This window comes from Athene cunicularia, assembly GCF_003259725.1.
Source record: "Athene cunicularia isolate RWA chromosome 2 unlocalized genomic scaffold, athCun1 chr2_part1, whole genome shotgun sequence".
NCBI classification, from domain to species: Eukaryota; Metazoa; Chordata; class Aves; order Strigiformes; family Strigidae; genus Athene; species Athene cunicularia.
In genome coordinates, this window is record NW_020799095.1 from 58161673 (window position 1) to 58175050 (window position 13378).

The 13378-nt window shown below is 37.1% G+C and overlaps 1 protein-coding gene across 1 annotated transcript in view; it reads left to right on the forward strand.

Moving 5' to 3' along the window:
* CAP2 (cyclase associated actin cytoskeleton regulatory protein 2) overlaps positions 1-13378 on the forward strand; it is a 58080-nt gene that overhangs the window by 13925 nt on the left and 30777 nt on the right. The window contains exon 3 of the mRNA XM_026842971.1: positions 8494-8571. Coding sequence (XP_026698772.1) covers positions 8494-8571 — 78 coding nt within the window. The remainder of the gene's footprint in view (positions 1-8493; positions 8572-13378) is intronic.

Sequence of the window (13378 nt, forward strand, 5' to 3'; positions counted from 1 at the left end):
AATTGCATACTTTTCTGAGTTGACATTCTTTTACAGTGTTAACCTTTCCCCTCAGGAGTCCTGGGGATGAATTGGAGGCAGGTCAAAATTAACTGATCACTATTTGCTATTACTCATAGTCTAAAGCTCATAAAATATACTACAACAGTCTTTGGTTATTAGAAGCTCCAACCAACAATGGTGGCCTAGTATAGGTTTTAGTGATGTATCCTCTGCACTGTAGAGAAGCCATTTGTTCTCATGATGTTTTTATGTTTGTTCTTAAAATGTTTGGCTGTTTTTTATCAGCTGTTTGTTTCTATGATTATCACTAATTACATATTACAAAGGCAGAACATGACAGCACAAATTCCACAGAGCTGGCAATTTTGGGGACATCCAGTCTACAGATAAACACCAGGGACTGCGAGATCAGATGTTGCAATGTGCCAATAGCATCTTTTCCTTCTACTAATGTGGGATCCTTTAAATGTAGATCTATGACTGTATGCTGTGCAATGAGGTGGCTTTGAAACCTCCAGCAGGTGGCTTGCAGAAGACAGCAGTCTGCAGTGTAAATGGGAAACTTGAATTCTTGAACATCTTTAAAACTGTTCAAAAAAGAAAGGTATTGAAAACAAAGAAAACCCTTAGTCTGTAAACAGACCGCATCTTCAGTAATGTGTGGACTATTTATTTTTGCACACAATTCTCAGTGTTTTTTATGCTGAATCTTCAATACACTACATCTGTTTCTTGAACTTCCTTCCATGTAAAAATTGAAATGACCAGAGGTCAAGAGAGTTGCAGATTTTTTTGCTGTTGTTAAAGAGATTCATGAAGAGTTTGTGAATCTGGAAGATACAAAAGCAGCCTGAGTTTAAGGAGAGCATCAGCTAGTCAAGAGCTTTGGTCTGGACTTGCTCATCATCTCTGGTGGGTAGAGGTTATTAGAGATTTTTTGGAGAATATGATCTCCCACTGTTTCACTTGGTAATAATCAGTAGCCACAATGACCCTGCAGCCAAATATTTATATCTGTTTGAAACAGTGACAGACAAACAAAATATCTGACTGCTTCTGCTACCAAGATTAATAATTAATTATTTATCAAAGCTGACATTTAAATAGTATTCATTAGGTTTTAAAGTTAACAGTCCCTTGAGATCAATCAGAACAGGTCATGTCACTCAAAACTGGGAGAGCTTAGAAGTTCTGGAACACTGGGGCAAATTTTATTTGTGCAAAAGATGCAGAACCTGTGTATTCTTTATCTGAGGCAATAATATTATAAATAATGTAAAAGCAACTGTTGTGACTTTAAATACCTCTACTCTAGTATATCTATACAGTTTGTGTTTCATATGGAGAAATAAAATGGCAGATAGATAAGCGATGATTTACCCCAAACAATTCTATCCACCTGTCTTATGTCATTAGCACTGAAAGATCTTTAAGCCTAGTATGGTTTGAGCTCCACCAGAGGTAAGACCTGGAAGAGCTCTGAGGGGTTTAAGTCACAGTCAGGCTTATTAAAAGGTAAAGTTAGTGAACCTAGATACAGATGCTACTCTGAAACAACAAATAAGTAATATTGGCTAGCACTGTGCGCAGTTACATGACACAGTGTTTAATACACTGGCAGATATAAACAACTAGAGAGACCAGCACTGATATAACCTTAGATTGGTACTGGACAGTCAGTAGCAATGCTGAGAAATTTTAGCAAAAATTTCCTAATATAGACATAGCCATGGAGGCTGAAAAACTCTAAAAAAACCCACTAATAGAGGACAGCTGATTGGTGGTAGTCAAATCTATCTATCTGAAAATAGAAAAGAAAATATCTGGGGTGGTGTCTGGCTCCATCAAAATCAATGGCAAACCTCCCATGAACTTCAATTTTGACTAGAATTTCAACCCTGTTTTCTGCATGGACCAGTAAGAGAAAGGTGACAGTTTTTTTCTTTTTTCTCTTTTCCAGTATAAAGTGCTCTGTTTGGAGGACTGCCACTGACTCCTCAGCATTTGGCCCAGTTTTTAAAAAATCTCTATCAGCCAATTAGCTGTACAAAATAAATACTCTTTTCAGCTGGCCTGGATAGTTCCTATGGCAGCCCCATACTTAATCTAAGCTTCATTGTTTTTCTGTTTCTTGCTTCTCCCTTCAAGTCACCAGCCGCTTCACCACTTCACTTTGAAGAGGCTTTTGAAAGCAGAATGTAAAAGACAAACTGTTTCTCTGACAGTACTGTCCCTTTAAGAAAAAGACTGGGGTCTTTGCTCATAACAGTGAAGCTCCACCTGTAGTTGTCATTTGCTGTCAGTCATTATGTCTTTTGCTAAACTCAAAAGACCCAAAATTATTTCTGCAGAAATTACAATTAGAATTCTGGACCACTAAATCCCAATTATTTTCCCTCATATCCTCTTTACTATTTTGTTTCAGAATAAAGCCATTGAGTATATTTTAGAAATCCAAAATGTACATAGATCTGTATTTTGATTTGCAAATTATCACTGTTAATGTTTGCATGTGTATATATGCAGATGTGTATTATTCTCTAATAACAGAAGTCCAGTAGATTCTGATATGCTATGACTCTGAGCAAATATGTTATTAAATATAATAGCATTTGACAAATTTAATATTATCAGGTCAATAGGGTAATTTTATTGACTAAATTTCATTAGGAAATCCTTTGTTTGTTTCTCTTACTTCTATTTAGTTTTGTTTTTTTTCCAAAGACTGAATTTACTTGTAACTTGAGATCTGAATCCATGTGCCTGTTTCTTCTTGTAGTTTGCCAAACTGTTGTCACATAAATAATATTTATATTTATTAGTGCTTGGATACTAGAGAGATGGGTGACTTAGACTGAATAAAACATTTAAAATGAGAAAGAGAGAGATCCTAAAATCACATCTGCCTTAGAGAACTGAACTTTACTAAAGCAAACTGGTAGTTTAAACTTCAGGTTCAGTGCATCTATGTCTACTCAGTCTGAAACAGTGCAAGTTTGGGTGGAATCCCTACTCACTCTACTTCAAGCAGGTTAGAAGCATTGTCACCATTAGACATCTCTCACAGAGACTCTGGCAATTTTTCAAGCAGTGGCTTCTGGGAAATATCAAAAGCTGACATTGTATTGTGACAGAGAAGGTTAAACCAGTTGCTATTAAAAAGCTGGTTTCTAAATACATATGATTCCTCCATTAACTTCTGCAGGCTTAACTGCAAAGAGGCCTGTCTGTGCTGTTACTGCAGTGGTGACAGAGAGGTCACTCACTGTAGTCAGCCACAGGTTTCAGTAGGCATGGAACTGGGCTGACATTGCATACATGTCAGACTTTGGCTCTTCCAACTGTATCAGTCACCTAAGTCAGCTATCAAACACATCTGAGGTAAACGATTAAGACACCTTATTCCACACTTTACTGATGGGAAAACAGAGATGGTGAATGGAATACCACATGCTCCTGGCAGTCGGGTCCACATTCACAGTCTCTTGTCTCTAGAACAAACTGCTAAAAGCAAAGTAGGAAAATGTTCGAGGAACTTACTTCCTTCAGAATGTTCACTTCAGCTGAGAACTGTCTGATGATTGCTATGTCCATGCCTACTCCCAAGAATGCCAGAAGGATTGCCCAAAGTCTTTAGATGTCAATTTTCTGTTGCTCCAAAATATGCCCATTTCTGTTTGCAGATAGATGTGTGCAAGTTTGTGTTCTAGTCTACTCTGATAAATTTACTCATTATTCCCCTGCATTTTTGACACTCAGGCTTCACTACTATAATTCTTTATAACTGTAAGAGTTTCAGCTAATTTGTTCTGTGGCAATTTTTTGGCTGAGCCTCACAAGTTGTTGAGAAAAATCCCCCCCCAGTCCATTTTCACTTATTAGTCTTCACTGGATATGGGAATCTAATGAAAGAGTCAACTCCCTATAAAAAATAGTGCTGTCTGCTTAGTTACACAGCCTGCCAGCTAAATAGAAGGAGGAAGCAATGCAGTGTCACATTTCAAAGAGTACAAGGAAGAATTGGAGTGGTGATAGACTGAACTAATGCATTCCTAATGAGAAGAAACTCTTCTATTACTTTGATGAGATGCATGGAAAGAAGTACTGTATGCTCAGAAGTAGTAAAACTCTGAAAGCCATTTTTAACGCTGTTGGAGAAAGAAGGAAGTAACTGTGGCATAAGTTTTATAAAATTCTGCTTGTAAAATGCAAAAGCTCTGTTGATATGATCCTTTGGTTAAGATTTAAATTCAAAGGTGAGAGATGGGAGTGCTCTGATCCCTACACAACTAAAAGATTTTAGGGCTTGATAAATTTGGGGCATACAGCACAAGCCTTGCAATCAATATCTAGTCCACTGATCACTGAATGTTTCCAACATCCTATAATAAATATTGGATAATAAGAAAATGCAAAAAGCCATACTTTTAATGCACCAGCAATAACTCAAAGAGTGTTACCAATGGCTTGAGTGCCTTCAGTAGCAGCAGATTTCTTAAAGACAGCTCACAGACATTCTGAAAGGTGGCCTTGGCAACACTCTGCAGTGGAGAGGGAGGAGTAATAAACAAGAGTAATACATGCCTGAAGGAGAAATATATCCTGATTCCACATCCAGCAGTAGTTTTAACATCGGTCAGATGAACAAGACACATGTATGAGGCACACTCAAGGAATATCAGTCTTTTAGGAACATCAGTGTACATCAGGCAACAGTCTGTCTCCAGCTCTGACCAGGTTCCAGTGCTTCAGCAGAAAGAGGTGCAAAATCAGACAAGAAACCTGTTGTTACTTTTTACTCTGAGTGTTGAAAATCCTCAGCCTCTGTGAGTGATCAGTGGGAACCCAAAAGCATGGCTTTAATGCAGTGTAAACAAGTGCAAAACAGACACATTTTTCAAACCTCATGGATGCTACCAGCTTAGTATATGTTCAGGAACTCAGAAAGCAATCTTAATTTTCTATACCTAAGAGCACTTTGCTCATGTTTTATGATCTGTCTGATCACTATTTAAAGCTCTATCTTAAAATAATGCTGGTTCTTTGTATTTGGAAGATCCCTTCTGAACTTCACTTTCTGGATAGTTGAAAATCTTCTGAGTTAGAGACGATGATTATTCCTGATCCAGTTTACAGACCTGTGATCATGTGCTGACACTGTTTTCTTCTCTGTTACTTACATTCTGTATGAGAAAGAATCATCATTATCCTCAGCCACTGTGTTGCTAAGCAGAACAAGTGAAACTTTTAAAATTTATCTTTGTATGACAGATACTCATAGCTCTAAACATCCAAATAGGTTTTCTCTGCATCAGTTCTGATTTAAGCTCATCTTTATTTAACACAGATGACTAGTACGTTACACAGAATTCCAGAGGAGTTCCTCTCCAATGGTACTAACACTTCTGTAGCTCTACTAAAAATATTTTGCTACATCCATTGTAGAACTGCATAAGCTCTTTTCACAAAGCCACCTTCTGGGCTTTTATACTTGAATTTTACAGTCTTCAGCATTTCCAATTAATCAGTTTCATGTTTACACCCAAAATTACGCAATTTTTGAAGAGGTGGGGGGAAGACTGCTAAATTTTATCCTATTCATATTACTTGTGCCAACAAAGTTGTCTTACTCTTCTCAAGTCATGAGTGAGTCCTTCTCAACAATATTAAAACCTCCTAACTTTGTGTTGCCCATGAATTTTATGAGTGTACACCTAATTCTTGCTCTTGGGACACTAATAACCATACTGATGGTTCCTAAAACTAATCCCTGAGAAACACAACTAGCAACTTACCTCCTCTCAAATAACACCACCTGCAATATACCCTATTGTTGTCTCCATTTACCCAGCTTCTTATCCAACTTAAGAGTTTTTATACTACTTTGTGTCATTTCCACTTAATGTATGAGTTTCCTGTGAGGACCCACAGTAAGCATTTTATATGATATGTAAGTATACCAGATCTGACACCTTTTCCTTGTCTAAGAAAATGAAAAGTCTAAACAATCCCCCAAAGTACTGTCTCCAAATGATATATATTTAAAATCTTTTCACAGAATCACAGAATTGTCTAGGTTGGAAAAGACCTTGATGATAATCCAGTCCAACCGTTAACCTAACATTGACAGTTCCCAACTACACCACATCCCTCAGCGCTATGTTGACCCTACTCTTAAACACCTCCAGGGATGGGGACTCTACCACCTCCCTGGGCAGCCCATTCCAACACCTAACAACCCCTTCTGGAAAGAAATGCTTCCTAATATCTAATCTAAACTAAACAAGTCTTTTCTACTTGTGCTTCCATCTGCCAGTGTCTTCAGTACTCTAGAACGAAGATAACATGGACCAAATGATTTTGTAACACTAAGCTGCATATATTTGACTTCCCTTTCAGATTATGTAATTCCCATTGATTTATCATAATTCCCCCTAGCTACCCTTTCAATATCTTCATGTACATCAACTTCCTTGAAATTGGGGAAGAACATTTATTCAACAACAAGTAAGCTATACATCAGGAATAATGTAGGCATGCCCAACTTACCCTTCAGGTCACTGCCATGGCCTCATTTCATTGCTTTATTTCTTTATTGTTCCAGTAGTTAAAAAATATGGCTTTGTTTCACTTTCTGTGCATGGTACAGTTCAATAAGGCCTTGATCCATCATTCCTTTGCTTCTATATTTTATAATGCCTGGAAAAAGTTCTTGATAATCAAGGCCTCTTTTCACTCTTTGGGGGTTTTCTTACTTTCTTGCTTTAGTTATTTATTCATGCAGAAACTCTAGCCCTTTCATACAATTTCTCCCTCCTGCCCAGCACTCATAGGTTATTTCCATTCTTAATCTAAATCTATTCTTTCCTGCATTCAAATCATTAAGTTCATCGGGCCAGTCATCTACATTCACTGATCTTTCTATTTTTCTAGAAGTTCACCATTCTAAAATACCAAGCCTTAGCTATAGATTTATTTTTGTCCATCTTGCAATTTAAGAACCAAATCCATTCATAATCACTTCCTACCAGAACATTAGCTTTTGGTCAGCTGTTGTGCAAGATCCTCCTCACACAAAAAAATCTAAGCCTAAAATAGCACACACTTTGTTGTTATATGAATTTCTTTACCAAAAAGTCAGTCTTCTGAAATGTCTAAGAATATCCAAACCTTGCTATTATTGATGGTATTTATGTCTGTGTCTGGAAAATTTAAGTCTCCTATGCTCATACAGTTTCCCTTATTATTTATTTCTTTATCTATTTATAGAGATGATTACCCTCTTCCAAATCTCAGCCTGTCAGACCATAATATCCCCTTCTGCCAATACTGTCCAAGTTGGGCCTCTTTTACCATCTTCCCTGCAGTGATTTTTTATGCTAACAGATTATGTTTTATTCATGCCATCACATTTTAAGATGAATAAACACAATTTGGCTGTTTCACTTTGCTACAACCAAATTTCCTGACTTTTATGTATTTCAAGTTGCATCCACATATGCCTGTATATAAAATTTCCTTGTTTTCTTTTTAGATTGAAGAAACCCCAAGGAATGAGCTTCCCCACCCTTTCACAAAGTGATTATAAATGTACCTATTCATGTTAGATTAACTTAACAGCATTTGGTTTGGTTTGGTCTTTATTTAGCAATATATACTAGTTATGAATAGTCCTTTTCTGTACCAGTAATGGTTTCTCCTAGTCATTACTCATCCACTTGAATGAGGTATAGGTGATACTGAAATAGTGATTAGATTCTAATCAATATACATAATTCATAATGTACAAAAAATGTGTACTGTTCTAAAAAAAAAAACCAAAACCACCAGAAATTTGAACAGTAGGAAACACCAGGGAGTGTAGATTTACCTCCCATCCACACTGTTAGCATGTAAACATGCTGTCAGATGCAGTTTTAACACAGATTCTAGAGTTGTGTTGGATAAAATTGCCAAAAAATCTTCAGCCACCATCTCTCATAGCCATCGATCTTAGGGTCTGCTCACAGAGGACAAACAAGAAATTAATTACAGTGTAGTCCCTCAGCAAATATGCCAAGCTCAACTCTTCTTAAACATCACTACAGTCTAAGTTACAGTCCAACAGAAAGTTTGCAGGTTGCCATTCTCAGAGGTAATAAGTTGTTATCATGCACTCAAGTATAAACATCACCATTAAAATGCCTAGACATTCTCTGAAATGTTAAAATTAAGTCCTCCTGTGACTATCTTACAAATGATAGCCAAAAGACTACATATTCACTCATTTTATTTCCTATCTGAAGAAGATATGGAACTTAACTTTAGATTTCAAAAAAAATATATAGCTACGCCAGTACTATAATGCATTTCTTCCAGTCAGCATTGCTGTGATTTAGATGAGAAGCAGCAAGAAAAGACTTGAGCTGTCACACTTGACTTTGAGCTGCCAAGAAGAGGTATTGGAGGTTACAGGCTAAGGTTTAATTTATATTCCTCCTTTTGTTACAGGCAGAGATGGTACGTGCTGCTTTCCAAGCGCAAAGATCTTTCCTGGTGTTAGCATCTCAATGTCAAGAGCCTCAAGAGGTAAGAAAAGTGACCTAGAGTTTGAAGAGGCAGTGTATTAAAAAGGCTGTGTTCCCATATGTTTAACATCAATCCCTGCATTTGCTTTTCTTTGTTACTTTATCTATACAGTGCACTTAGAAGCTTGCTTTCAGTGTTATTAGCATGGTGCTGTCATAATCAGAAAGCCACGGTTCAGAGTTAAGAACCTTTCTGTACCAATACACATAAGATCACTGAAGAAACCAAAGGAGGTTTCCACTTGATGGCTGTAAGCATGATCACTGCTTCTCTGGACAACTGGAAATGCCATGGAATGAAATGGCTTTTTGCTATTCCCACAGGGATGATATATAGCAGACTCCGAAGTCAGGGGATGAGTTTTTGAGAGAAAAATCAATACTGGCCCCTAGCCTCAGTATTCTACAAGCTGAGGTTCAGCTTAGGCCATTTCTGAAAGGAAGGCAAAGCATTTTGTCAAGAAAATGGAAAAAAAATATCAAGTTGATTTATACACTTGTTTTACTGGCGGCTATTTAAATCCTCCCCTCACAACTAGAAAGCCCAGAGAAACTGTGGAGTTGTTATGAAATCTCATTTGTAGTTTCTGGAGGGCACAAAGTTTTGGCCAATAACACTGTATCATTCCTGGGAAGAGCAACATGTAGCCCTTCTGTGGGACCACCTTCAAACCTTCCTTCTTGGAGTGTGCAGAGAATGAAGACTTCACTTGCACAGTGTTTCCACAGCTTTCAGATCTGTCTTTTTCCACTAGCTCCAGATCATAACTTTCTGCCACTGGTATAAACTACAGAAATTTTGCTATCACTGTTGATGTTAGAAACACAAATTAAAAGGTTTTCTTATCAGTATGTTTTAATGGCAAGGGTACTGGTTAAAAAAAACAGCACAGATATTCCAGGTGAGACTAGATTTATAAAGTTCCAAGCAAGAAGGGATCAGTTGTTTTTCCAGCTGTCCCTGATCTCAGAGAGTAAAAGTGGGTCATGACTCACAGAGAACAGGCAAAATTCCCATTGGTACAGGCCTCAAGCAGTCATTTATATTGGCTGTGAATACAATTGCACCCAGTGGCCCACAAAACTCTTCATGCTCATAGGTAAAATATTCCCCAATGAACAGTTTCCAATGGCCCATAATGTAATGCTGTGTTCTGAAGCGTTGCTATTGTCCCAGCTCTGGTAAGAGTAAGAGCTATGGCTCACTGTTTGGCCTCCTGTGCTGATGTGCTATTGGTAGGATTTTCTCTGCTTTTCAAGTGAGAATGGCAATCATTTCGCCCCACTTTTACCCTTATAACTTTCTGACCTCAAGTCTTTGAATTTTTTTCAACTGTAAAGTTTAGAAACTTTTGTTTTAAAAATGGCAACAAAACAAACAAAAAACAAACCAGATGTAAAAAGAGATTCTCCAGCAATCCAGAATGACAGTTACAGAAGCATTAAGAAAAGCAACAAGTATTAAAATCCTTGCTATAAACATCACCAGAGCTGACCATGTGTATCCATATGTCTTAGCTGCATGTTATCAGGCTTGCATAGATTTCTGCAACTTGTTGAGAGCAAGAAAGTTTTCTTTTATAATTTAACTGTCTTTTAGCACCAAGGAAATGCCATGTGATATGTATGTACACATCATTCCAAAGTTAAAGTACCAGGAATATTATAGACTTAAGTTCCATTCTCAGTGAGAATAAACCCAGCCCAAATTCTCTAGGTTTTTTAAAGGTTTTTAATTATTTTTTTTTAACATAAAGACTGTTAGGTACATTTTTATACACATCCAATTGCATGTTGTTGTTCATTCTTTTTCTCGTTTTTGCACATATTTTTTGCACAGCTATACTATTGACAGACCTAAAAACAATCAAAGGCTGCCTGTTCTGTGCAACTTGAACAGTATTTTCCACTGCAGAGTGACAGTTGCAGACACTAGGCTCTTTATATCTCCATCTCAATGCGGAAAAAAAAATCCTATTGTAAAGCCACATTGGTTAACCATTTTGAAAAAGCTGGTTATTGCCAGCTAACCCAGGAGAAGGAAAGAAGAAGGGGTCCTCACCCCTCCCCCCCCAGACCTTATTGACGTGATGTCATCGGGGCTCTGGTTGTATTTATAGCCTAGAGCTACGGAGTCAGTGTGGAATCCAAACAGGAAAGCTAATCATTAGTGTATCAGAATGCACAGAGTAGAGAAAAGCAAATGAAGATGACAGCATATCTATAAATGCAAGAGAAAAGAGAGTAATTCTGTCATTCAGCTGTCTAGACTGTTTGCTTTATAATGTAAAGCTGTGAATGAGCCAGCGAGTTGCGATTATGGCATAGTAGCTTTGTAGACATTCAGAGACAGCGGTGTGGAGACTGAGGGGATTTACTGAGTTCCTGTCATGTTGGGATGTCATACATGGTGCCTTTAAAAAAAAAAAGAGGGAGGGGAAAATGCCCTGGAAAAATAAATTAGCTCAGCTCTTGCAGCTTACAAACTAATGAATAAGGAATTCAGACAAAAAGAAAGCTCCTATATGTATAATAATCCTTAGGTTTTTTTCTGCTCAGCAAAGAAAGAAATGTATATCATACAAGAAGCAGTATTTTTTCCCCTCTATGAAAATGTTGAAACCCTGGTATTCATTTAGGTCTTTAACTCCTGCTATGAGTCACTAGCAAACATTTTCAAACAGTTAAGCTCGCTGAAGTTGCTTTTGCAGAGTTTTGCTTCTTGTTAGTAATGTCGATATTTTTCATTTGTAATCTGTTGCAGTGCACAGCCTTCATTATCTGTATATGTGAAAATAGTAGGAGCCGAGAAGGTAATTCCAGCTGGCATACCACTCTAGCATCAACTGCAATAAATTACTTCACAGAGAGCATGTTCTGTTACTTTTTATGGTCATGTTCTATATTTGTATGTGGAGTGGAAGAGATCACATGACAAAACCACCGGTTGATATTCCTGTTTGTGTATGTCCCAGCTTATGGCTGCTGGATACAAGCTCATTCAGCATGATGGGATTCTTCAGATCATCCACTTATTAGAAATTATTTTCTGACACCAAACTTCAAACATTAAAGCAAAAAAAAATCTACTATATATTGTTTACTGTATATGAGATAGTAAAGAGAAGATGGAGAAAGGAAAATAAATTAGAATATTGCTATATTCTGTGAGAAGTTGTTTAAAAAGATACTTTGAGACCATAAGTTGACATGTTGCTTGGGCAATTCAGAAGATATATTTTAACATAAACCCTCACAAAACATTATGAAATAGTTTGAATCTCAGTTTTCTACTCCCCATAGTCTAAGCCAAATAGAACTCTGATTGAAACATTATTATTTTACTGTATTATAATTTTTAAAGTTATTAGTGTTCCTGAGCAAGTTTATCTGTTTAACAATTTTTTCTTAATTTATGATCATGAAATTAATGTACAACATCACTGCTCAAGTCATTGCACTGGAGTCTTTGTGAATAGTAACTTATATACTATCTTCTCTTTATGAGTTGTTTCATTTCACTTTAAGACTTCAAACAATTTTAAGAGTTGCTTTGAGGGCATGAATAATCCATTGTTCCCATGCTAGAAACTGGTTAATGATGTAAGTTTTTCTGTGAATCAGTATAAACATATGCAGGATGAACATAGTCATGGTAAGAAGTACTACAAACAGATTTAAATGACAGATGCAGTTCAGACTATGAATGATTACGTAATTTCTCATTTTAAAAAAATGCTGAGTTCATATGACTGCCAGAGCTCATGGATTTAATTACTCACATTGTGCAGACAAACATTCCAATTAAATACCTAGCTTAAATATTCAGATTCTACACACAGGTGGGAGGAGAGGGGTGTAAGAAAGTAAGAGGTAAAGGAGGGCTTTCCCCTTTTTTCCTAGAAAGGGGAAAAAACCCACCCCTTAAACCCAAGAAACTGTATTTGAAGTTAGACTTGGAGCCACGAGAACAAATCCTGAAGTTTTAAATTTTTTATAGTCAAGCAAAAAATCTATTGTAGGAGCAGAATAGTTGTGGCAATTGCTTTGAATAAAGTACTCATTCTCGGAATTTTTATGCAGAAATCAAAGATGGAGATTTACAGTTCCCTACTCTCTGTCAGTGTAGGATTGCTCATCTTTTTTCTCTTCTACTTTTAAAGTATTTCAGTAACAGGACTCCTGGGGTTTATTCTGCATCCTAGCAGGATTTGTTTTCTAACTACCTTGACTTGCTTATATAATTCCATTTCCCACTACTTTTCCTCATACTTACTGGGATCACCCTTACTGTTTTCCAAAAATAGGAAGAGCAGGATACTCCTCACCTCACTAATTTATTACTTACTTATGCAAAAGAGTTTGAGCCAAGTTTTGCTGCCATTCTACTTAGTTGGTTGACTGCTGCAAATCTGCACCTCTGTATCTAGAAATAGCTTAAGGAAGAATTTGGTTCAGTCCTTTTTAGATCCTCAGGTCCCAACTTACAGAAGGTGCCAAGAGTGACATGGACAGAGCCTGAGAGTCTTGAGCTCTAAAGGAAACACCTTCCCCCCTCCTGTTCTCTGAAATCTTGCCAAACGGTTGACATATTTCTGTTATCAGCAAGCCTACAACTGCATGCAACGTGATCACAGTTGCAGTGATGGATATTGTTGCAAATTCTTACTCAGTTCCAGGTCCACTTTAATCCTTGATTATTCCTTCATTGTAAACATACTGCCAAGTCTCCTGATAGCCCCCTGACACCTGTTATCTCATAATTTTGTCTCAAAGGTGTTCAACTGCATTTAATCAGTCTCAAGATC